Below are 24541 nucleotides of genomic sequence, written 5' to 3'. Positions count from 1 at the left end.
CTTTTCATAGTTATGAAATTGTTTAGACACAAATGTGTGCTATCTAAGGAAAGGTGTATTAATTTGATAAATTTTTATCAAAGCATCTCGTATCAGAAGTCTGAACTTTGGTATGAAAGTCAATACATTATTGACTTCTAGAAGTCCAGCTGATTTCTGAGTACATGTCAAAGCTAGTGGGAGCATAAGTGTTATGCTAATAATCATCATGTTAGTGCGAGCATGATAATTATTATTAGTACTGCAAGATAGCAATGTTAATTATAGAAAACAAAAGGTTTCAAATGGGAAAAAGTTGTTTTGCTATAATTAAGGGAGAGGAAATTATACTTCATTTCAATTCTAAAAGGCTTAGATTGAGATTTTAATCATCTTAGTCAAGAATATATATATATATATATATATATATATATATATATATATATATATATATATATATGTGTGAATTTTATGTTGGTTTGGTTCAACTTAAGAAAATTCTATATATTGCGTTTCCAAAATTCGATTATGATTACAGCATCCCTCTTCGTAGTCAAATTTTGAAAACATGGCAAATAAAAAATATTGTAGCAAAAGACCGGTCTAGAATCATGTCTTTATGTGAGACATCATGAATCGTGTCCCATTTGTTTTGGGTACAAGATCGATTACATGTGCTATAATATTTGTCATTTCTAAATTTTCCAAATGCCTTGGGCATTAAGAGGGAAAAGGTCTAGAATTGGATACTACTAAAATGATTAAGCAATTGTCAAGGACAATCTAAGGTTTACCGATGATTGGCTGTTCAGGGACAGTTGGAAGTATAGTGTTAAGTTTTGGAAGGACCATATTGACATATTCTGAAAAGAGGAAACTCTTGTTCAGAAGTGATAGTCAAAATGGAAATGTTTCATAGGTGGAAGTTATTAAATCCATGTAAGATTAAAAAACATAATGCAAGAAGGATGTTTCCCATGGAATTGATCTCCATTGGAATACTCTGTAATGTCTTTTGACAAGTCTTTGTGACTTTGTACAAAGTCATTACAAGAGGATCTGTGCATATAAGTTTAAAATCTAACAAATTTTGATAAATGATAGGAATTTGAAATTCTTACATTTTCGATAAGGATTTGGGAGTGTGAAATTAGAATCATTGAAATTATGTTCAATTGGTTTATTTCACAAAGTAAGATCATAGAAAAACATAGAGTGCATACTTAGTGTATGGCAAAGCTATTGTTTAGAAAAACATAGTGTGCATGCTTGGAGCATGGGACAACTAGTGTTTTTAATTCAAGTATAAAGTCGATAAAACCGAAACAATGAATAATGAGTAATCAGTATGGTGATAAATAAAAGGTGTTTTATTTATATTCATAGGTTTTGATACCATATTAGATTCAATTATTCTTGTGTTTCATTTTGCATGTTTTGATTTCCAGAATAAACTAGGTCATTCTTCCCGAATGACTAAGTTATTCAAACCATCCATAGTCGGTCATATGTTGGAAGTAGATATGAATCAAGACTGTAATGGGTTGGCTTGTAGAGGTCTAAGATGTTGGACAAAGTGATGCTACAACACTCATGAGTGCTCATAAGTTCTGAGTATTGGATTCAACCCGCGCTCATTAGAATCACTTCATGGATTTTATCACGAGTGATCATGAGACAATAATATCTTATATTCTTCAAACCTAGAGATATGAGTTGTTACTATGAGTTGGTTAAATATTGATTGCACGAAAATGCATTGGTAACTCGATGTTATAAAACGTGCCTTTGTGTATGATTCAACAAGTAGTAGAACAAGCCATATGAGTCGAATTTTATCCATTCCTTTTACCTTCTAGATAAAAGCGATATCTGTGGGCCCCTCGGTGATTTAATGATGATACATGTGAGTGCTTGGCCAAGCCAAGACTGATTTGATCTGTTCAATCAGCCAGTCATCATGAATCGGAAATTGGGAAACAACAGATGGATAGAGAGAATGATGACAATCCATGTCTCATTCCATATGATGTCTAGAATGGAGGAATATATGATCCCTTATCTAATGGACAAGTCATTGACAAAGGTCAGAGTTCGACAGAAGCTTTTGAGAGCTACGATTGCTGATCGGTTCCTGAGGTCATACACAATAATAGTTTTAGACTTATCTAAGTGGGAGACTGATGGATTAATGTCTAAGTCCATAACTATAATTGGTAAAACTTGACCCGACCCGACATGGTCCATTTGGGTTGCATGGCATCATGCATTTGTATTGACTATAATGAGAGAAATAACACTTAAGGTTTGTTAATATATTATAAGTTCTAATATATTAATAAGATTATTTAATTAGTATTGATCAAGAATTAATCTAGAATTAATTAAGTGATCAAAAGAAGACTAATTAAATATATGAGGTGATTGTGTAAATCATCCATACTTGTATAGTGGGCTAATGCTCCATGGATTGTCAAGTTGGGCTAAAACCCATAAGATGTTCCATGGATGATCCATGGTATATTTGAACCCATGGATCCAAGGAAATGGAAAGCCGTGACAATTAGGGTTTACCCTAATTGTCACTAACTATATAAGCATCTTATTGTTGACAAAATCGTCCACTAGAGTATATGTGAAAGGGCTAGCTGATTTTCATGAAGTGTGTATATTCTCTCAAGTTATTCCAAGTGTATTTGGTGTTGTGTGAACCATTTGAGGTGTCACACTTGGGGCACTAGGTACTCAAGCCTCATGAAGACATTCTACATCAAAGATGTATGTAATTCTAACTTGAGATATTCATATGAATCAATGTTATTATGCTAGATAGGATCAGTGGCGGAACCAGAAATTTTGATATAGGGGTACAAACATTGTCAATATATATTATATGTAGTTATCCAATATAGGACAATAAAAAAATGTTATAATCTCTTTTAGTTGGGGGTAGAATAACAGGAAACATGTTTACAAATAATATTTTTTATATATATAAAACAATTTTTTGGGGGTACTGTAGTACCCCCAATGCCCCATCTAGCTCTGCCACTGATTAGGATGAATACCTTGGAAAGTTCATATTTGCATGTATAATAGAGAAAACATAGATCCAAGGTATTTAGGGTTGCATGTACACTTAGGAGTGTTAGAATGCTCATAACCCAACAAGTACCCCCCCCCCCTTTGATCTCCTCATACTCGAAGGATACCACCGAACTCCAACAACTTTACCCCACGCGGGCATCTGACTACTCTCTCAGTAGGATCCTCAAATGCTCATCTAGTTATCTCTCCTAGATTACTTATCTACTCAAATCCCTCTCTAAAAATGATTCATGTTGGATATTCTTACTTCGCACATACTCAAAAGCAATTCACATAAAGCGGCAGCTCCTATGCTAAGGCATCACAAATCAGGTCACTCTAGTCCTAAAATATGAAATATCTATCCTATCTCTAGTATGCATAATATCTCATAACACAAAAGTAAGGGTATTTTGGGAAATCACCGTTCAGGCTCTGGCTGATTGTACACACTGTTCCAACTCGTTTTCTCTTAAATTCTTTCTCATTTTTAGAAAAATTTATGTCTATCTAAAATCTTTCTCAAATCCTCAATTTGACTTCAAACACACCCGAAGGTGTATTCGAATCCCTCAAACCAAGGCTCTGATACCAACTTGTAACACCGTAAATTTTCAAGCATTTTTTTTTCATTTTTAAAACACAATTAAATACATTTCACATTTCAAAATTCGCAAGTATCAAACTGCTAGCACATTTAACGGTTGTACATCGCGAATCCAGGATCCTCAAACATAACTGTTTTCTCTTGTGTGTACAATTAAGTCGGCGCCTTCCCGCGATCCTGATTAGAACCTGAAACACATAACACATAACACCGTAAGCACGAAGCTTAATGAGTTCCCCAAAATACCACGCACAAATAACTAGCCACTCGAGGCTATAGCTCTGTAAGACCCTCCAGTCAATGTGTCTCAGTGGGACCCTCCAGTCCCATGGTTCGTTGGACCCTCTGGTGCGGTCTGGTTGAGAACCCTCCGGTCTCATAGTCCATTGGACCCTCTGGTCCGGTCTAAATATCACATAAAACAACACATTTCACACATAAAATGCATAACTCAAGCAAGCACATAAGACCCTCTGGTTACACATAATTACCACTCTAGGTAAGGTATGATGAGAAGACTCACCTGACAAGCAGCAAGTAAATATCCTCGCACCTGAATCTCGAACTAGCCTCCGCCTAACACAGGGGATGAATATCTCTAATTAATACTCTTTTCACAACTAAAACAACCTAAGACTATTCTTTCTCTTTATAACTATTTGAAGTGGATAAAAGACCATTTTACCCCTCCATGGTCTCTATTACTCATGTTGACTAAAACCCCAAAGTCAACAGAAGTCGAAACTCGAGTCAACAGTCCATGTCTGACCCGACTCGTCGAGTCCCCTCGTTTTACTCAGAAGTCTCGTGAAGGTTGACTCAGCTCGTCAATTTGACTTTGAAATCGTCGAGTGATTGCATGACTCAGCTCCTCGGGACAAACCCTAATCAACTCGTTGAGTCGGCTCATCGACTCGACGGGTTCATTTAGACCCAATACTCATTCAGACGATTTAGAAAAGATCCATCACTCCAAACACTAGATCTGTCATCTCAAGGCTCAATAGTCACGTAAAGCTTCGATCTTTACATGATGATTCTGTAGCCCAAATCGTCGACTAGAGGCGGGATTTGCATGCATCTTTAGTAGGCGACTCGACGAGTTTGTATCCCGGACTCGGCGAGTCCGCTAGTCTGGATGAAACCCTAAATCCCAGGGTTTGCACCTTATTTAAATGTCATTATAGCCTCCCACACCAGCACCTTTAGAGCATTTCTCTGTAAAACCCTAGTCCCCATTGTTGAGCTTGAGTGTTTTGTGATTGCTTAGGAGTTGTAGAAGAGAAAGAAGGAAAGAGGATCAATAGAAGAGGAAGGAGATCCAAGAACTAGCTTCCATCTGCTTCATATTTAGGTAATAAAGTTATTACCTTGCTTATTCTTCCATTAAACCCTCTTTTGTGCTTGTTTAAGTCTCTTTTGGAGCCTTATGTGCTTCAAAGTCGAGATTTGAGCTCTCCTTGGGATGGAGACCATAGATCTGGATGTTATTGAGCTCTAGAAACTCAATATAGCTACCTTTATGCAAATATAGCCTTGTTCCAAACCCTAAGTGCTTAGTGTTGGATGATTTTGGTGTTTTAGCCCCATTCTCATGTGCATGCACGTAAAGTTGGAAACTTTATGTGCAAAACCAGCCCTAGAAGCCCAGATCTATGAATTGGACGCACTGAGACCGACTAGAAGCGACTGTATAGTAATGACATGCAGGAGACCCGACGAGTCTACGCCATGACTCGGCGATTCCAAGGCAATCTTCTTACCTCAATAACAGACTCAACGAGTTGTTCATACAACTCGGCGAGTTGGATGAAGTTAGATTCGACGTTAATTCGGAAGAAGAACTCATCAAGTTGTTGCCAAACTCGACGAGTTGAAGCGAGTAGAGGATTAGAAAAGGTGTTAGGGACTTGGAGACTTGGCGGCCCAACTCGGCGAGTCCGGTCAACTGAAATTTGACTTTGACCAGAAGGTTGACTTTGACCAAGGGTAAATTAGTCATTTTATCCTGAGAACAGTTATCAGTATCTGATTTAGTATCTATGAAATTTGTAGCCGGGGAGTTCCGGAGCAGCAATCAACCAGTTTCAGATTTAGCATCACAACAGCCATCGTTACGAGGTGAGTTTTCCTTTCAGTAGGAACGGGTCTACGGCCACAATGTCGACCCGTTTAGTTAGCAGTAGTTTCGAACTTTGGTTTGATGCAGTAGCTTAGTGTGCTTGATGTCTTTGTGATTCAAGCATGTCTTGTATTATGTGTTCCGAACTTCGATCCGATGTAGTATTCCTTATATGTGTTTATGCTAGTAGTTATGTTATGTCATGCTATGTTCAGTTAGTTTCCGGACTTCGGTCCGATGCAGAGGGCAAGGCCCTGGTTAGTTTCGGACTTCGTTCTGATGCAGTTTCCGAACTTTGGTCAAATGCAAAGGCAAGGCCCTGGTTAGTTCCGGACTTCGGTCCGATGCAGTGGGTAAGAACCAGTAGTTGCTTTATATGTTATCGCATGGTATGTGGTAGATTGGGGGAGCTCACTAAGCTTTGTGCTTACAGTTTCAGTTTTTGGTTTTAGGTACTTCCGCAAGTAAAGGGAAGAGCTCGGGATGATGGCATGACACACACCACAACTTCAGTTTATCCTGGGAGTTTTTATTCGGATGTTTTGACATCAGTCGATTTGATACATTCGCTTTTACATTTCAGACATGTGTTTCATGGTTTTATTATATGATGATTAATTTCATGGTTTTAGTAATGTTTAAAAACAAAAAAATTTGGGTTGTATTTTTGGGATGTTTCAATTGAATTTGACCTTTGAATTTAGTCTTTAACCAAGTTTTACTTTAAGGGGGTTTTAAGGCATTTTGAGTTGTATTTGAGGAATTGTTTTTGTTTAGGGGTTGAGTTGAGATGATATTCGGAGCTGGGACCTAGTCAGCTATCGTTCAGTATTTAAGGTGAGTCTTCTCACCACACTCATGAGTCGAAGGCACCAAGGCCGACCCATTAATGGTTATGATATGATTTGCATTGGAATATGTAACTGTTTTCTATTGGATTTATATGTGTACTTATGTGTAGACCATGGGAGAGCCCATGACATTTGGCAACCATGGGAGGAGCCCGTGGCTCAGGGATATAAGACCATGGGGGAAGCCCATATCATTCCATCAAAGACCATGGAGGGAGTCCATGGAAAACTTATATGCGTATATGTGTGCATGGTATTATGTGAGTATATGATTCATGTGTTTTAGGAAACCCACTAAGCCTGTGCTTATAGTTTTATTAAATGTTTCAGGTACTTCTATCGATAAGGGCAAGGGCCCGACTTTATGAAGCGGCGTGCATTCTCTAGTGTTTTCATATTTAGTTTTCATACTCTGAACTTTAAAATAATATGGCTATGTAATGGGATTTTTGGACACCTGGTGGTTGATATTTATGAAATTAAAAGTTAAAAATTTCCTGTAAAAATTTGGGTTGTTACAATAGATGACCAGTTCTCCCCTATTTGGAGTTCGAACTACCACTCGATGACCCTCACAATCTATCCTAGCACCAAATCTACTCAGTCAATCCATCCCTACTATCACTCATACATCCCCCAAGGGGATAGGAATCAAATCAATCGGATAAGGCACCCCGAAGATCTCCAAGACACAACCCTGATACACTCTGGATGCAAAAATCTGAAATCCCATGTTCATTGGCGATAGAAACCCGCAACAGACACTCCAGCTCGCCAAGGGTCAAAATGAAATCCCTACTAAAAGACTGAGATACAAAGGTCTGACTCGCTCCCGAGTCGAATAACACAAGAGCAGACAAATAATTCACTTAGAATGTACCTATCAAAAACATAAACATAAACATACCATAAAATAATTAACAAAATGATAAATGGAAACATACATGTAATGAAGTTTGGTGCCGCCCTGGCCTCCTCTGTTGTGAGCTGGAAATGCGACCTCGAGGCATTGGGGGCTCCGCCCTACCCTGATGTCCATCTTTCAGTGGTGAACATTTCAACAAACAACACTGATTCATTATTGTTCATCCCAACAAAATCGACATCATCAAACCTTTGCTTCGCTCCATCTGAGTAAGTGATAACAAGGTACCTCATAGAAATGCCTGCAAAATGAAGATCGATCTTCATATTGTAACGACCCAATTTTCAAGGCCAAAAATTTCGTTTTCGAATTAACGCGTTTAACAAACATTTTTATCAAACATTTTCAATAAACATTCATTACAAAATCATAATGTTGTATTTCAAACCATAACATCAAAAGTATAGGATATCAGAGTACGGTCCCAAAACTTCTTGCAGAAACATGAGTGTGTGTGATGCGTTGCTATGCCGCCGGCTCTTTCCCCTTCGACAAAAAGGTACCTGAAACCAAAACCAAAACTGTAAGCACAAAACTTAGTGAGTTCCCCCATCATACCACATACCATACAATATCGTCGGTATCTTTCAACCAGTAACATTCATCGGTATCTTTCAACCGGTAGCCATCATCGATATCTTTCAACCGGTAACCATCATCGGTATCTTTCAACCAGTAACTGGGGACTATTTCACCCCCTACTACTAACATGCAATCAACATATATAAGCATACAGTTAGGCATATTCGGGTACTGACCTACCCTTGGGTCCTACGGACCACCGTTAGGGAAACTAATCCCTACTAAACACATAACACATATTCCAGATAAATCACATAACCAGACCAAGATAATTATCACAGAGACCATTATCTTATAAATACCCCTTTTGGTGGGCCGACATTGTGGCCTTAGACCCACCCCTACTGGAAGGTAACTCACCTCAATGTCATGCAGTGTCTGAACTATCCTTGGCGCACAAGTCGACTCCCTACGACTCCTCGATCCCTACACGACAACCTTCAAGTCAACACACATCACATACAACCCTAAATAGGGTCAGCCCAAGTTCAGTCAAAGTCAACATTCAGTTGACCTGACTCGCCGATTTGGCCTACCAACTCGTCGAGTCCATGCTTCACTAATCCCACACAAAACCCCGGCTCCACTCATCGAGTCTAGCAAACACTCGACAGGTTTTCCTTCAATCATAACATCGGGACCATCTTCATCCGACTCGCCGAGTTCCTTCCTGAACTCGTCGAGTTCATCTCCATCATAAGAACTTGTCCAGTCTATGACTCGTCGAGTTGTATGAACAACTCGTCGAGTCCATCTTCAAAGATTGGGAGATTGCCTTGGACTCGCCGAGTCTGCTCATACCACTCGCCGAGTCCCATGGCTTCCAGGTCCCTTTTCGCGTCTAAACCCACAAGGGGCTTCCTTCCTAACTTTTACCCGTTCACAAAAAAGGGTTTGGTGCACAATGGTCACCGACTCATCGAGTGCCAAGAACAACTCGTCGAGTCCAGTCTTGACCAACTCCATACAGTTGATTTAAATGAGGTCTAACACATCAAAACCATAGATCTGGCCTCCTAATGTCCATTTTATACGTAAAGTTCCAAACTTGATGCACATGCATGGGGTTTTTAGCTCAAAAATCCATATAAAGTGTCTTACAATGTGCATAGGGCTCTCATAGCCCTAAAGTTGGCACCTTTATGCCATGAGACCCCTCTTAAGGCCCAGATCTGAAGCTAAAGTCCACATAACACTCCTTAAATCCGAAAATGGCTTGAAAAGCCCTAAATGCACCCAAGATCCACATTCTAAAGATGAACAACCAAATGAAAGACCAAAGTATGAGCATTTTACCTTGATTAAGCAGAAAATGGAATGAGATTTCTGGACCTACAAGCCCCAAGTCGAATACTCAAGCTCCTTTTCTTCATTCCAAGCTTCACAAGTCAACAAAAGCACCAAAATGGCCTTAACACACACACACACAAACGGCTAGGGTTTCGATATGCAGTTCTAGGAGAGTGTTAGGGACAAGGGCGGATGAGTTAATGTGTTTATATAAGGTGCAAACCCTCATATTAGGGTTTTTGTCCAGACAGCACAGACTCGTCGAGTCCGGTCCCTGACTCGCCGAGTTAGCCACTTAACTCCCGTGTCCAATGCGCTTCTACTCGACGAGTTAACTCGCCGAGTCCCAGGCCAAAATGCAAAATACTTTATTTACAAATACGTACCAGGAACCAGGTGTTACACATATATACGACCATTGCAACGATTGAGTTGAGCGATTTGAGAGAACAGTTGAAGAAAGGATATGAACAAAAAAAATGCAGAAGAATGAGACGAAAGAGACAGTTGAGTGTTCTTCAAGCGTTTTAGTAGGTGAATTAATTACACCTACGTGGCAACTAAGGTGGTTTTTTTAATCTATGTGGTATTATGTGGCATATGTGACCCTATGATTAGGAAGAGGTTCACAAGGTGACTCCTTCACGTTTTCCATAATGACATTTTAAAACGATAAAATACAAGTACGTACCAATAAAACACGAAAAAATAAAACCGAGAAAACTTTTAAACTAATATACTAAATATTCTTGGACTACAATGACAATAACCAATAAATAAATCCAGCAAAAACGATTGATGAAGATATTCATTGACTGTGAGTGCAAGTAAATGAAATATATATGTATTATGTTTAAGATTTTTCAAGCTTATAAACATAAGTTTTACATGATTAGCATGAAAAATGGTATGGTGTACAATGTGAAAGTTAAAAGAGAACAAGTTGCTTATGAAGAGATTTCACATTTAATATTCGTAATATTCGTTTAATGCTCTCTTCAATTTGAGGTTACTGTCGATGGCATCATGGCACTATCTAGACCTCATACATATTTCATATCAACTTGAATATCATTCAATAACCCCACTTGTCATAACTTTTAAATTTTATTTTTTGAATATTAATTTTTTTAATGTTTATATTTTAAAATGATAATAATTTCTAATTTTTATGTTGTTTTCCTTTTTTATTTTGTAAATATAATTGTTAGTATGTGTTTACTGATTATTTATAAGAGCATATTTTAATGAATAAAAAAATAATAATATGAAATATGTTAAATCAAATTTTATTCTATTTTCGTCATAACATTTAACTTTTAACATAATAATATTAAAACTAATTATCAGTAGTATATTATTTCAACGATTTCTTATTATCTTTGCCAAATACGAGTTCCTATTGAAAACTAAATAACAAAATCAAACATCGAATATATATATATATATATATATATATATATATATATATATATATATATATATATATATATATATATATATATATATTGTCATTTAGAATATATAAATATGCATAAAGTGTCTTTCTAATTAAACAAAACGTGGCTTAAAAATAATATTATATAAGATAACATATAGGCTTTTTAAAACACGCATTTTTCATAATTTTATTTACACTTTTGTAATATATAGAAAATTAATTTTATTGCATTTTTTTATAAATAAATTAATATAAAATTTGTTTATTATATACTTAAATAATTCTATCTTATTATGATTTTTTTGTCATAGGAAATATGTATATTAGAGGAGTGACGATGATATCTTTTGAGGAGTAACTTTTGGATATTGATGTCTAGGTAAGTCTTGAGAATGAGTTCATTTATTTCTTTGATTTTCAAGGGATACGTTTGTAAAAGTGTGGAGTCCAATATTATCTCTAAAATAAATCATTATGGAGAGAACGATGACTCAAACATTTATAGAGATATAAATGATCGTGTCACATCAATACGTGATATTAACATTCCCCTTCAGAGACGTGGCTTGATGAGGCTAAACAATGATGTGTTAAGCCACAGGGTGCCGATGCCGACTCTGATACTATATAAAATATGTGTGGAGTACAATATTGTATCACCTGAAAATCCCTTGTAGAAAAAATCATGGACAAATCCGAAATTTTCAAACTAGATATGGATTTTCAAACATTTTGAAAGAAAGAGTCGGTTTTCAATCTACTTTTCAGACAAAACAATTTTAAAACTTGTTTTCACAAGAGAAAAAATTGTTCGAAAATTGCATACTTTCGAACTTTGTGGTAATTTGCAAAAAACTTAGTGAAAGAAATTGTTATTGTCATCTAAGTTCTAACACTTTATTTGGATGGATACCCATAACAATAATAAAGAAGCATATAAAATACAAATGCTGTATTCTTTAACATGTATAATAATGAGAAAAACATTTAAATGGTAAAATTTCTTAAAGTAACAAAAAAATACATTTCATTTTATTTCGTTGGAAATAAAAGCATTATAATCATTCAAGTAATATTATATTGAGAGACGAGAGACTCGATATCCTTCTACTACATATTTATATATATCATCTTACTCACCGAATAACGAAAAATATCAATATTATTAAAGAGATAGAAGGATAAAATAATAAAGTACGCATGTCACAAAATTTTATTTTCCTACGACTCATCATTTTAAAGAACATATGACATATTGGCATACGTTATGTGGTAGTATTTAGATAAAATAATTAATATATCATTACACTTATGTATTCCCAAAAATAATGGAATAATTATAGTATCATAAAATGCGAAAAGAAATGGTCAAGAAGCAAACTATTATTCCTCCTTAGTTCTAGAATACCTTGCCATTGACTGAAGAGTTAAAGATTCACATTTAATATATTTTATTTAATTTTTTTTATTGTAATACAACGATTAAATATAATTTAATCATTGTATTGATGTTGATGATCAAATTAGCTATATAATGTTTGATTAAATTAAAATTCAATTTTTCGCTAAAAAGCATAACACTTGCTCTACTTCCTATGTAAAAAACGTGTTTTTTGGATTCTTGAAGAGGAGATAACGCCGTCTAAATCCAAACCAAATGCCGATGGTTTTGGCATATCTTTTTTGGTGCAGATCTTTTCTTCTTTCCTCTTAACCGACGAACCTAAACCTTGAATTTAAAAAAGGAAAGAAGTCTCTTGAATGAAATCTCTCTGTTTCTCGTAATAATTAGTATTCTAACTCCGTTGTACTACTTTATCTCAGTCTCACTAAGATTTTGATTTAGATTCTGAGTGATACCCAGATCGGATTCCGGCCAATTATTTGTAATCTCCGACTACCCTTTTGATATTTCGCAAAACCCAGATTGGGAATCTAGAGATTTGAGAAAGAAAATGATTGAAATTGTTCAGATATATGATGAAATGGAGTAAAGAGGGCCATGATTGAATTTCTATATTCGACTGTGTATGTGACTCATAAGTCATCAACAATGTGTCGATATTGAGAAATTTGAATCTGGGTTTCCTTTTTTGTAACTTGAGATAGATTGATTAATGGGTACTTGTTTCAGTTCCGATGATGATGAACAACATTCTTTCCAAAACAACCCAGGTATATTCCACGATTTCAACTCACTTTCTTGATACTTTTTCTTTAATTTCTTGTCTGCATTCTTAATTCGATCAACCCTAGCGTCGATTGAACATTATTATATTCAAAGATTGAAATTGAACTTGTAAAATATTATAAGGGATGAAGAAAATTGATTTTCCAATTCTGTTTCTGTTTTCGTATGATCTCATAGTAACTTCCGGAATTCAAGTTTTACACAGATGTTCTATTTTGTAAAACTAAAACGTTTCTTGAACGAACTTCTACATTCTTTAGATAAGATTACCATTAAATTAGTTTATAAATTTGAAGCGTAAGTGGCTATTCAGATTCATTTCCCTCTATTCGAGTAGTTTATTTCTATTCATTCGAAATTTCGAATCATGAAAATAAAACCTCTAACGAACAGAGTCCCGCTTATAGGGGTTGCTTCTGGTTATCGTTATTGATTAAAGATTGAAAATTTCAGGTGAAAACCAAAGGTTTCCATCTAAAGAAGCCTTGAAGATTCCATCAAAACAGAGCATCTTGGAATCTCCCAATATAAAGAGTCCTAGCAATGTAGTGGTGATCACAAAAGATGTTAAATCTCTTAGACAAAACCCTGGTTCTTATAGCAATCTTGATGTTTTTACATATGATGAGATGCGAATGGCTACTAAACTCTTTAGACCTGATCAAGTTCTAGGTGAAGGTGGATTTGGAGTTGTTTATAAAGGACTTATTGATGATAATGTAAGATCTGGTTATTCTAAAACCCAAGTTGCAGTTAAAGAACTTGATCCTGAAGGAATTCAAGGTGATAGAGAATGGCTGGTATGTAATTCCATTTCCATGTATGCTCTTATGTATGTATGTATGTATGTATGTATGTAAAGTTATATAATTTTCAGGCTGAAGTGAATTATTTAGGACAACTACAACACCCGAATCTTGTGAAGCTTATTGGATATTGTTGTGAGGAAGATCATCGCCTATTGGTGTATGAATATATGGCATCTGGAAGCTTGGAGAAACACCTATTTCGAAGTGAGTATCTTAATAAATCATATATATATTTTGTAATATTGTTATAATCGTATTGAATTTTGTATGTAAAAGGAGTATGTGCAACATTGACATGGTCAAGAAGAATGAAGATTGCTTTAGATGCTGCAAAAGGGCTTGCTTTTCTCCATGATGCTGAAAGACCAATCATCTATCGTGATTTCAAGACATCAAATATCTTGTTGGATGCTGTTAGTTTGTCTAAACTAATATATATTTCTTTTCTTAAGTTGATAAAAAATGGTAGGGACTTAATGTGAAAAAAAAAAATTCAGGACTTCAATGCGAAATTATCTGATTTTGGACTTGCAAAAGATGGACCAATGGGAGATCAAACACATGTATCGACTCGAGTTATGGGTACATATGGATATGCAGCTCCTGAATATGTCATGACTGGTATGTATGTATGTATGTATGTATGTATGTATGTATGTATGTATGGAAAATGTGGTTTTATGTTGTGTGAATTTTTTTTTCAGGGCATTTGACAGCAAGAAGTGATATATATGGATTTGGGGTGGTGCTTTTGGAGATGCTGATTGGTCGAAGAGCAATGGACAAAAGTAGGCCAAGTCGTGAGCATAATTTGGTTGAATGGGCTAGACCACTTTTAGTGCACAATAAGAAACTTGTGAGAATACTTGACCCAAGAATGGAAGGTCAATATTCATCAAAAACTGCGTTTAAAGTTGCTAATTTGGCTTACCAATGTCTAAGTCAAAACCCTAAAGGTAGACCAATTATGACTCAAGTGGTTGAGACGCTTGAGTCGATTCAGACACGTGAAGAAGAGGTTCTTTTTCAAGGTGGGAGTGTGACTTTGTTTGAAGCACATGATGTTAAGAAGGAAAATGAAGTCAAAGTGGAAGGTGAAGGTGAGGCTCCGAAGGAGACTATGGTGTAAGAGGGGTTATATGTGTATTTTGATGGGAACTTTGTTGTATAAGATGTAATGGATAGATTTTTTTGGGGGTATTTGGGAATTACTTTGAATGTTTTTGATGATATTTTGTTAGGAAAATGAGATTTTCCACTTGACTTTAAGTTGTTCATTAGTTTTGTTTATGATGTTGATCTAAAGTAGTAGTTTTGTTGTTATATCTAGATGTTAATGCCCATATGTGTGATTGTTTTTAACTTTTCATGGGATTTTTATGTAGTGTTTGGGTGTACACGGAAATGGGTATATAATGGTTTATTTCATTGGAATAAAAGAAAGAACAAATTAATAAAATTGTCCCCATGGTTTGACAAAATTTCATGTTTGGTCCCCAACTTTTGTTTTGCACTCGAAACATCCTTTGAAATTTGGTCCCCAACTTTTGTTTTGCACCCGGAAATCTTTACTATCTGTATTTGTATTTGTTTGTGGATTCTTTGAAATTTGGTTTTCAATTTTTGTTTTCATTCAGGAAATCCTTACTGTTTGTATTTGTATTTGTTTGTGGATAGGTTGAAATAGGGATGTGATTTCTTTTAGAGTAAATTACAAGAATGGTCTATGAGTTTGTTAAAAATGTTCGTTGTTTTCTTTTTGCAAATTTTAGACAAACTTTAAATATTGCAATTTTGGTCTTAATTGGGTAATTTTCCTTTCAAAAAGTGGATGCTTTTCGGTCTATTTTTTATTGAAAACGTTAGGTTGTGAAACACAAATCATTCTTGAAATTTATTTAAGGGATAACGACTTAAAAGCGTAATATATTTTTCAATTTGTATACATTTGGTCACTGAGTTTTTTTCCATCTGCATTTAACCCTTCAACTTGTTAAAGTGTACATATTTAGGCCTTATGACCGGTTACTCCAGGTTAGTATGGGAAAATGACCTAATAGGGTAATATATTTCTCATTTTGTATATATTTAGTCCTTAATATATTTTTGTTTCAAAATAAATCTTTTTTGTTTTTGTACTCATTCAGTACTTTAAGAATGATTTCTTTAGGTTTTTCTTATGACATCTTACGTGGGACAATAATTGATGAGGTGGTTCGGGCTGTTAATGCTTATGTCCATCGCGATCTTGACTACTTGGTTGCGTAGGTCTTGTAGTTTGGGTTAGGTCTTCGGTTCCGAACGTCGTAACTTCTTCATACAATATCATATTTTAACAATATTTATATCAACGTGTTTGGTTTTTGCATACTACAACTTTCATTAAAATTACTTCCGTTAAATTGTAATATCTTTTTACTTATGATTTTATAAAAAAACATCTATACATGCATTCATAAAAAAAAACATATGGATATAAAAATCGTAAGTAAAAATACATTACTTTTAACGGGAGTAATCTAAACGAAAATTGTAGCAGACTAAAATACGAACCTATGAATATAAATATCGTTAAAATACGAGATCGTATGAAAATTTATGACGTTAAGAGCACAAGACCTAATCAACCAATTAGTCGATATCGCAAGCATCAAAAGCCCCAAACACTACATTAATGATTATCCCATGTAAGATGTCGTGAGAAAAACTTAAAAAAATCATTCATAAGTACTAAATGAATATAAAAAAACAAAAATGACTTATTTTGCAACAAATATATATATATATATATATATATATATATATATATATATATATATATATATATATATATATATATACTAGCAGCGTACCCGCGCGATGCAGCGGCGACGATTTGTTTCATTTTGCTGTTTAATTTCTTAACGAAAGTTAGTGTCATTTCGACGGTCTTCAAATTGTGTCATTTCAGTTTTGTTTCATTCTGGCAATTTGTTTAATATCGGTGATCATCTGTCTCTAGACGGATATCAAATAGTAATTTTTGTGTATTACTCTTTATTTGGCAGTGTACATGTGCGATGCGGCAACGCCAAATAGTTTCTTTAGTAAATAGTTTGCATGCAGCGATTAGTTTCCTTTTCACGAATTATTTTGTGTTGGATAATTATTTTCGGTGAATTATTAGTAGTTACGTACATAAATGTAGTGGCCTAACAATTTTCTATTTGTTGTTATCTATTATTTAAATTTAAATTAGCCTACTCAAAAATAATTATGTTTTACTGTTTTAATTCTATAACTAAAACGCGTTTCAATTCTATGAAGAATAATCATCTTTGATGTTTAAAATTTTAATTCTATGAACTAAAAATAGATTCAATTTATGGACAATAATCATCTTTCTTGTTTAATTCTTTGATCCAAATGTTTAACATTTTAGCATCACATTTTTTAGTCTTGATCCGAAAATTTGGGTGTCTAAAATTAATTGGATCGACTATATCACCTTAGTTATATATCCCTCTTTCCCCATACTTGATAACAATTTTAAAAAAATCTTAAGATGATATCTATAGCAAATAATATAAAATTATAAAAACACTAAATTTAATTCTCGACCGATGATTAACTAAGAATATAAATACAATTGATGATTAACTAAGAATATTACGATTAAAAATATAATCAATAAGTACAATATTATATATATATATATATATATATATATATATATATATATATATATATATATATATATATATATATATATATATAAACTTTAATAAAATGATTAATAATTTTATTTTCCATATGTTTCCACTTTTATCTTACCATCATATAAACCGTAAATTTGAAACACTTTCAAACAAACATAAAATATAACATATTTTCAAGTTTAGATTAAATAAAAAAGAATAGTAAAAACATAAAACCTGAAGAGATAAATATGATATATATTATTGTTATATACAAACTTTAAAAAATATATTAATAGTTAATTATTAATCATTGTGTTTGACATATTTTTCTATGTTTCCACTTTTATCTTACATCATATAAAAACTGTAAATCAAAAACGTTTGTAAATAAACATAACAATAACATATTTTTAGTTAAAATTAATAGCAATAATATATTTTTAGTTTAACTTAAAGTAAATGCATAAAATCTAAAGTGCTAACTGTGTCAAATGAAAACCGAAGACAGTTGCTTTTATACTTTTCAGAAAGTAATATTGAAAATATATAAAGCATGTCAGAAAAATGTATTGAAACAATAAAAACTTCGGTAATTAGCAAATAACAACATAGCTCTTCGACTTCAAATACAACTATTTTATTTTTTCTTATATATTTCCGGTATATTTATAAACTTTAATAACATAAAATACAACAAAACTATCTGTTTATAATTTATTAAATTTCCAATTCTTAGGTGATTAACCAAATAGGAGTTTTGGATCAGATTTTTTTTATGTATGTTTGTCCCGTTGATCAAAACTACACGTCTTGTGTACATGATGGATGATAGTATAATATATTGTCTTCCTTAAATGTTAGTAATCAAAACTTTATAACCAAAAAGTAAAGCTACCAAACATCACACTAAGCAACACAGATTCACGTTAGTTAAATAACACAAACAAAATATTCAACTTATAATCTATATTTCCAGATCTGAAAACTGAAACCGAAACAAAATAAATGGATTAAAAAAAATCCAAACCAAAATATTTACAAACAAAAGAAAACTAAATTAGCTATCTATTCTCTAGTGTAGAAAGAGATAAAACATGGTAAAATTCAGGTATATAATATAAAATCGTCTTCATTAAAAGACTTTTTCGTATATAGACATGAGAGGACAATTTAACACCAAAATCAATAGAACATACAAACATGCACCACACAAATCTACTACTCATCCAAATATATAACATGCACAATACAAAACACAGATCTATTCAACAACATATACACGAAGATGTGGAGAGAGAACCAGACAACTATGGAATGACTAAAAGAGAGAAAGAACAAGCAGTTAGTGGCGGCCATATAAACTGAAAGCAAAAGCCAAGGTGTAGAAGATTTGGTGAAGGATGAGGACGAATGCAGGATTTGGTAGTGTATCGACTATCTTGGCTTTGGTGTGTCGTGTGAGGCAGCGGAGGTGAGTTGCCGAAGGAGCTAATGGTGATGAAGATGAGGACATGCTGCATGGAGTGTTGCTCAGAGGGGAGGCGGCTTGTTTGGTGAATTTAGAGAGAGTTGGAAACGTTGTAGAGAGAATATGTAGACTATGTGTACATCTAGTCAATACTTAGGGTTCAGAAGAGTTTAATGTGATTTATAGTGTGATGTGTATGATTTATATGATCCTCATTGGTCCAAATCTTGCACTATGGATCACCATTATGTTTTAATCACAACCATTTAAATTTATCAATGGTCTAAATTCAATCTCCTTATTTTTATTTTTAAGACTTGGTCTTAAAACTTTTCATCTCCTTATTTATGTATGCATTATAAAATAGTATATATATATATATATATATATATATATATATATATATATATATATATATATATATATATATATATATATATATATATATATATGCGTGTGTGTATGTAAAAAAAATATTAAGGACTAAATGTATATAAAGTGAAAAATATATTATACTATTAAGTAACTTTTACCGACTAACCTGAAATAGCCTGTCATAAAAATTAAATAGATACAGTTTAACAAATTAAAAAAGTAAATATAAAAAAAATAAATAAAAAAAAAAACCTCAATGATCAAACACATACAAATCGAATAATATATTACCCTTTTAAATCATTATCCTTTTATTTAAAAATTAACTCAGTCATACAATACAACCAAACATGGTTATAAAATACACATTTCGCTGCTTCGTTTATTAAGTTACCTTGTCCAAACAAAACCTTATCCTTGATATGATTTGTTCGTTGTCTTTTCTATACATTTTCCAAGTTGTATGGAAGATCGAGTTATAGTTTTCACATTTAAAAAGCTTGGCACACGATGCCTATTGTACATTTCAAGTACACAAACACACAAAAAAATAAAAAACAATGTGATGCAAAAAATTAACTTTTTTGCTTCTCACTTTGAAACAAAAACATCATCATGTCATATTCCAATATTGCCTTTAAACATACAATCAATCAACTAGAACACATAACAATAACTCAAGCTTGAACTTCCAACCACCAAATCCTCAGCCTCCTAAGCAATCTATGCTAGCATTTCCCTACATAAAAAAAGATCCGTCATGTATGAACACATTCCACACTTAATATCTATAATTCATTAAAATAATAATAATAATAATAAAAGAGCATATTCTTGCTTACCCCAAACTTGATGCAATCTTGATACCAATTGTGTAATTGATCTCCTCTCCATGGCATTTGGGAATTCCATGTTTACAGCTTCCTGAATTGCACCCAAGAATTGCCTCCTTGCTTTTGTAGTCAGTACAAGCTGATTTGCTCCATGCCCACTACTTAAGTCAACCGCCTAAAATAAATTATTAATTATTTTTTAATCATTAAATCTCAAAAATATACATAACACAATAATTTTTAACACGAGAAAATTACTTGTTGTAGCCAAGGGATTATTGAGCTCATGAATTGTTGTTCAGACAAGAAGAAAGCCAAAGTCCCAAGAACATCATTTGCAGTTCTATTCGATAAACTTTCCAAAACAGGCCCTGTTTTATCAAGAAGATCCACTAAAACCATTTCATCACCACAATTCAAAGCTTCAACATAAGCCGAGTCTAAATCGCCTTGTATTAAATAACCTTTCACAATTTCAAACGGATCATTCCCATTCCCATTCCTGACACTCGAACCAAATCCGGAATCACCAATTCCATTCCGACCGGAAACGGAATCACCGATTCCATTCCGACCGGAACCAGATTCACCAATTCCATTCCGAACTCCATGCATTCCTTTTTTTACAGGATTTCTACTTGCTTTTACTACCCTTGGATCCATCCATGAGCCTTCTTCCCAGGAATCAGATTTTCTCATAGTCTGTAATGGTGATTTCCTGTCCAAAGAGGATCTTGGGGTGCATGTTGAGAGTCTAGGGGAAGGAATGGTGGAATTCTTTTTTAAAACTTTAGGGGCGGAATCGGAATATGTTCTTCCATTGTTAGTTATGTCTTCTGACATTCGATCCACTACGTTTTCTAAAGTGGAGACTTTTGATTGAATCATGGATAAGCTATCCATTGTCTTTCTTGCAAACACCTGATGAATAATTTTAGTAAACAAGCAAACTTATAAAAATTGTTTGTTTCCATTCCTTTTCAATCATCGAACGAATGAAAATATGCAATATGAAGTATAAAGTATAAATGTAAAATACCTGCAACAAATCCAAGAGATTCGATTGTTTGGATTCAATTTCTAGAAGCTTCTCTCGAATGCAAGACATTTCTTTTGCTGTTTGCACACAACAACCACGCGATTCATGCCCAATTATCGAACTTGATTCAGTCACAGATGAATCGAGGCTTTTCCGATCTTGACCCTTTGGAAAATACCTCTGTTCTTCAGTACTAGCTTCTTCCTCGATTTCATTTTGATTTGACTTTACGAAATTGCCCTTCACATGATCATCGCCGATGATTGTTACCGAAGAGGATTCTTGTTTGTCATCCATGGGCACGTATTCGTATCCGGTATCTTGAATCGATGTGATGTCGGATTTAGTCCTTTCGAATGTTTTTGTGACAGAACTACCCTCGGATTCTTCATCACGAGTGTATGCTAATGAGATGTTACGTGTTTTTGGGACATTCACTTCTATTTGCCAATCTTTTGTATTGGAATTTTGAGGACTTTCTACATAACTTATACCGGTTTTTCTAACAGAAAGAGGAACCCTTTTTTTATTAGATTCACTGTAATCACCTGAAATTTTAGCAGAATGTTAATAAAAGCTATTCGCAATGATCAAATATACCTAAAATACCCCTCTAATAACAACATTATCACAATTAAACCTTTTATAGAAGATCCAGCTTCTGAAAGTTCAGATGCATCAGTTCCCAGAAGACTTTTCCAGAGTTGTAAAGCCTGAAGCACTGTATCCCTAACTGGTTTGACCTATACAAATAAAAAAAAGAAACATTTGGATCCAACGTATATTCATAAATGAAATGTATTTTTCAGAAAATTAGTTGCAGAATAACATGAACCTTATCAAATCGACATAATTCAAGTGAACGAATGCAAGATGATTTGATAGAATCAGAGAATGATCCATTGGTTGAAGTTGAAGCAAGTTCTAACAACGCTTCACATGCAGCTTTTCTTGTTCTCCAATCACTGTTCTTAAGAGCTTCTTGGATGCTACTCATTGCAGCATTTAAAGTAGTTTGTGTTGAAGCACCTCCTGCCTGAAATTTTAAAAAAAGGTAATTTTGAAATGATTCATTTGTTACAGAAAAAGAAATGTACAAAAACAGTCAAAGTTAAAACAAAGGAATTAAACGAGTTAAAATTACTAAACTAACCTGAATGATACTTCTGTTTAACTCAATCATGGCTGGTTTAGCCATGAAGTGTGGATTCTTCAGCATCTTTGTAGTTCTTATCAACATACGTTGTAGAATAGATACAGGTGGGTCCCGCGTATGATCAATTACACGTGATAAACACAATGCTGAACCACATTGAGCATGTTTATTTTGATCACCTAATGCTTCAAAAAGAGGTCTCACTAGTAAAACAAAACTTCCCTCTTGCTCATTATCAGTAGTGCTCAATTTGGATGCCAAAATACTCATAGTCTCAATACAAGCATTTCTCACAACAGAATCTGGATCTTTGAGTCGTTTAACTATACTAATTACCATTTTGCCCAGGTGTGGGATAATGAGATCTTGGTGGAATGTTGCGAGGGTGCCCATTAATTTTATACATTCCTTTCGAACAGCTATCTTTTGCTCTGAATCGGTGTCTAGAATGCATGACAAAAATGGTGAAACCCCATCTGGAGTTAAACTCTCGATTGTTCTTCCAAGTTCTTCAACCCCAATTTCATATGTGTCTCTGTCAGCAATCTTGTTTAATGCGAGAATAACACGTTGTTTTAGCTCAAAGATCACATGTTGGTTGCTAACCCTAGTGGTTATCCCTTTCGATTTCAATGGAGCATGCATCTTCATCTTAATTCTTAAGCCCCTTCAACAAATTCTTAGTATAGGCCTGGCTGTTACTGAAGTTCCATCAATAAACAGAAAATAAAATGGTGTGGAATTTGGAATGCATCAGTTGATCATGGAAAGCATCGTCGTACTACTAAAAATCAGTACCTAGATGAAGATCAGGCCCAGAATGATCCAAGCTGCAAGAGCATAAATGATAAAACAAATCATTACAGGAGACAGAACTGTTCATCGTGCAAAATGATACACTTTATACATAGTAAAACCCTAAAAAGAAACCATTGAAGGGCTCTTTTCTTTGAATTTCCCCGAAAGGAATCAAACTTAACTAAGTGCAAAGAGGTAAATTCCAGTGAATAGATCATTATGCGAAAGGGAAAAACTTTAGAAGAAAGAACATACATTGAATCGTACGGCATCAAGCCCTAGTTTTAGAAACAGAAATGTAGTGAAAATAAGATCCAAATAAAATTAAGAAATTACTCATAAAACATTGCAAGATTTGGGTTGAAATATACTTACGGAATGGGGGAGATCATCTGCATCAAGGTGTGAGGAATTAGAAGCGAATCCATAGGCATTGAAGGAGATATTTTAATGGAGGTATTCTATTGTTGAAATTTGAAATGAGGTGAGTCGTAGCACCTCTGTTTTCGCGCTTTTGAGAGTGTGGATTCGAATTCGAAATGCAAGGTATGGCGTGGGTACCAACGTGTATTATATTCTTTTGTCATTTCTTTTAAATCTATCATATTGCTTGTCATTTCTTACAATTTGACCCTTCAACTAGCCTATATATAATTCAATTTCAATTGAATAATCTCTAGTATATTTATCTGGTTTGTCGTTTTCAAATTTCTAAGTGTTATAAATTTTGAAATCTAATATGTAGACATACTTTGAATAACAATTTTAGGGGAAATGACTTATTAGGGTAATTAATTGTTGCTCTTGTACTCAATTTGTCACTTTCCCTTTTTTGTATCTCATTTATCATTGAACTTGTTGTAGGTGTTCACAGAAACCATTGAAACCGGCTATTGAAGGTTTCCGACAATTTCTTATCTCCGGCGACTCTCCGGTCGTCTTCTCCGGCGAGCCTCCGGCAAAAATGAGATTTCCGACGGATCCTTGGGTCTCGGTTTGATGACTTATAACAGCAACAAGCAGCAGGAGGTGGTAATGGTGGTTTACCGGCGGCAAAAGGGAGGTGGCAGACGGGTTCCGGTGATGGCAAGAGGAGGTGGCAGGTGGCTTGCTGCCTGCGTCCCTTATTCCTTTTTCTGGCAGCAAATCGACAGGAGGGAGAGAGGGGTGGGTGGAGAAAGCTAAGCAGCAACACCGGCGGTGGATGCCGCTTGGATGGCGGTCAAGAAAAGTCCACCGGAAAAACTCATTTTTGCCGGAGGCTCGTTGGAGAAGACGACCGGAGAGTCGCCGAAGATAAGAAATTGT

General features: G+C 34.4%; 2 protein-coding genes across 3 annotated transcripts; one reads left to right on the top strand and one right to left on the bottom strand.

The window, feature by feature from the left end:
* Positions 1–12480: 12480 nt before the first annotated feature.
* On the top strand, positions 12481–15207 carry LOC145053452 (putative serine/threonine-protein kinase PBL17). Its single transcript, XM_079001503.1, has 6 exons — positions 12481–13059; positions 13529–13875; positions 13953–14088; positions 14161–14297; positions 14382–14505; positions 14589–15207. Exons 1-6 carry the CDS (start codon positions 13002–13004, stop codon positions 15011–15013), a joined length of 1227 nt encoding a protein of 408 aa, XP_078857629.1. The 5' UTR covers positions 12481–13001; the 3' UTR covers positions 15014–15207.
* A 4659-nt stretch (positions 15208–19866) lies between these two features.
* On the bottom strand, positions 19867–23781 carry LOC145053451 (ARM repeat superfamily protein). Of its 2 annotated transcripts, XM_079001502.1 has the most exons (9): positions 23609–23781; positions 23489–23511; positions 22433–23265; positions 22115–22315; positions 21920–22022; positions 21280–21827; positions 20499–21161; positions 20250–20415; positions 19867–20146 (listed from the first exon to the last, which is right to left on the bottom strand). In XM_079001502.1, exons 3-9 carry the CDS (start codon positions 23084–23086, stop codon positions 20136–20138), a joined length of 2346 nt encoding a protein of 781 aa, XP_078857628.1. In that variant the 5' UTR covers positions 23087–23265; positions 23489–23511; positions 23609–23781; the 3' UTR covers positions 19867–20135. The 2 variants fall into 2 exon arrangements, with proteins under 2 accessions (XP_078857628.1, XP_078857627.1); XM_079001501.1 differs by lacking the exon at positions 23489–23511.
* Between the last annotated feature and the right edge of the window lie 760 nt (positions 23782–24541).

This window comes from Lactuca serriola, chromosome 5 (genome assembly GCF_051521515.1).
Source record: "Lactuca serriola cultivar US96UC23 chromosome 5, Lser_US96UC23_V15, whole genome shotgun sequence".
Taxonomy (NCBI): Eukaryota; Viridiplantae; Streptophyta; class Magnoliopsida; order Asterales; family Asteraceae; genus Lactuca; species Lactuca serriola.
The sequence above is the reverse complement of the archived record's forward strand: the minus strand, read 5'-3'. Positions and strand labels throughout refer to the sequence as shown.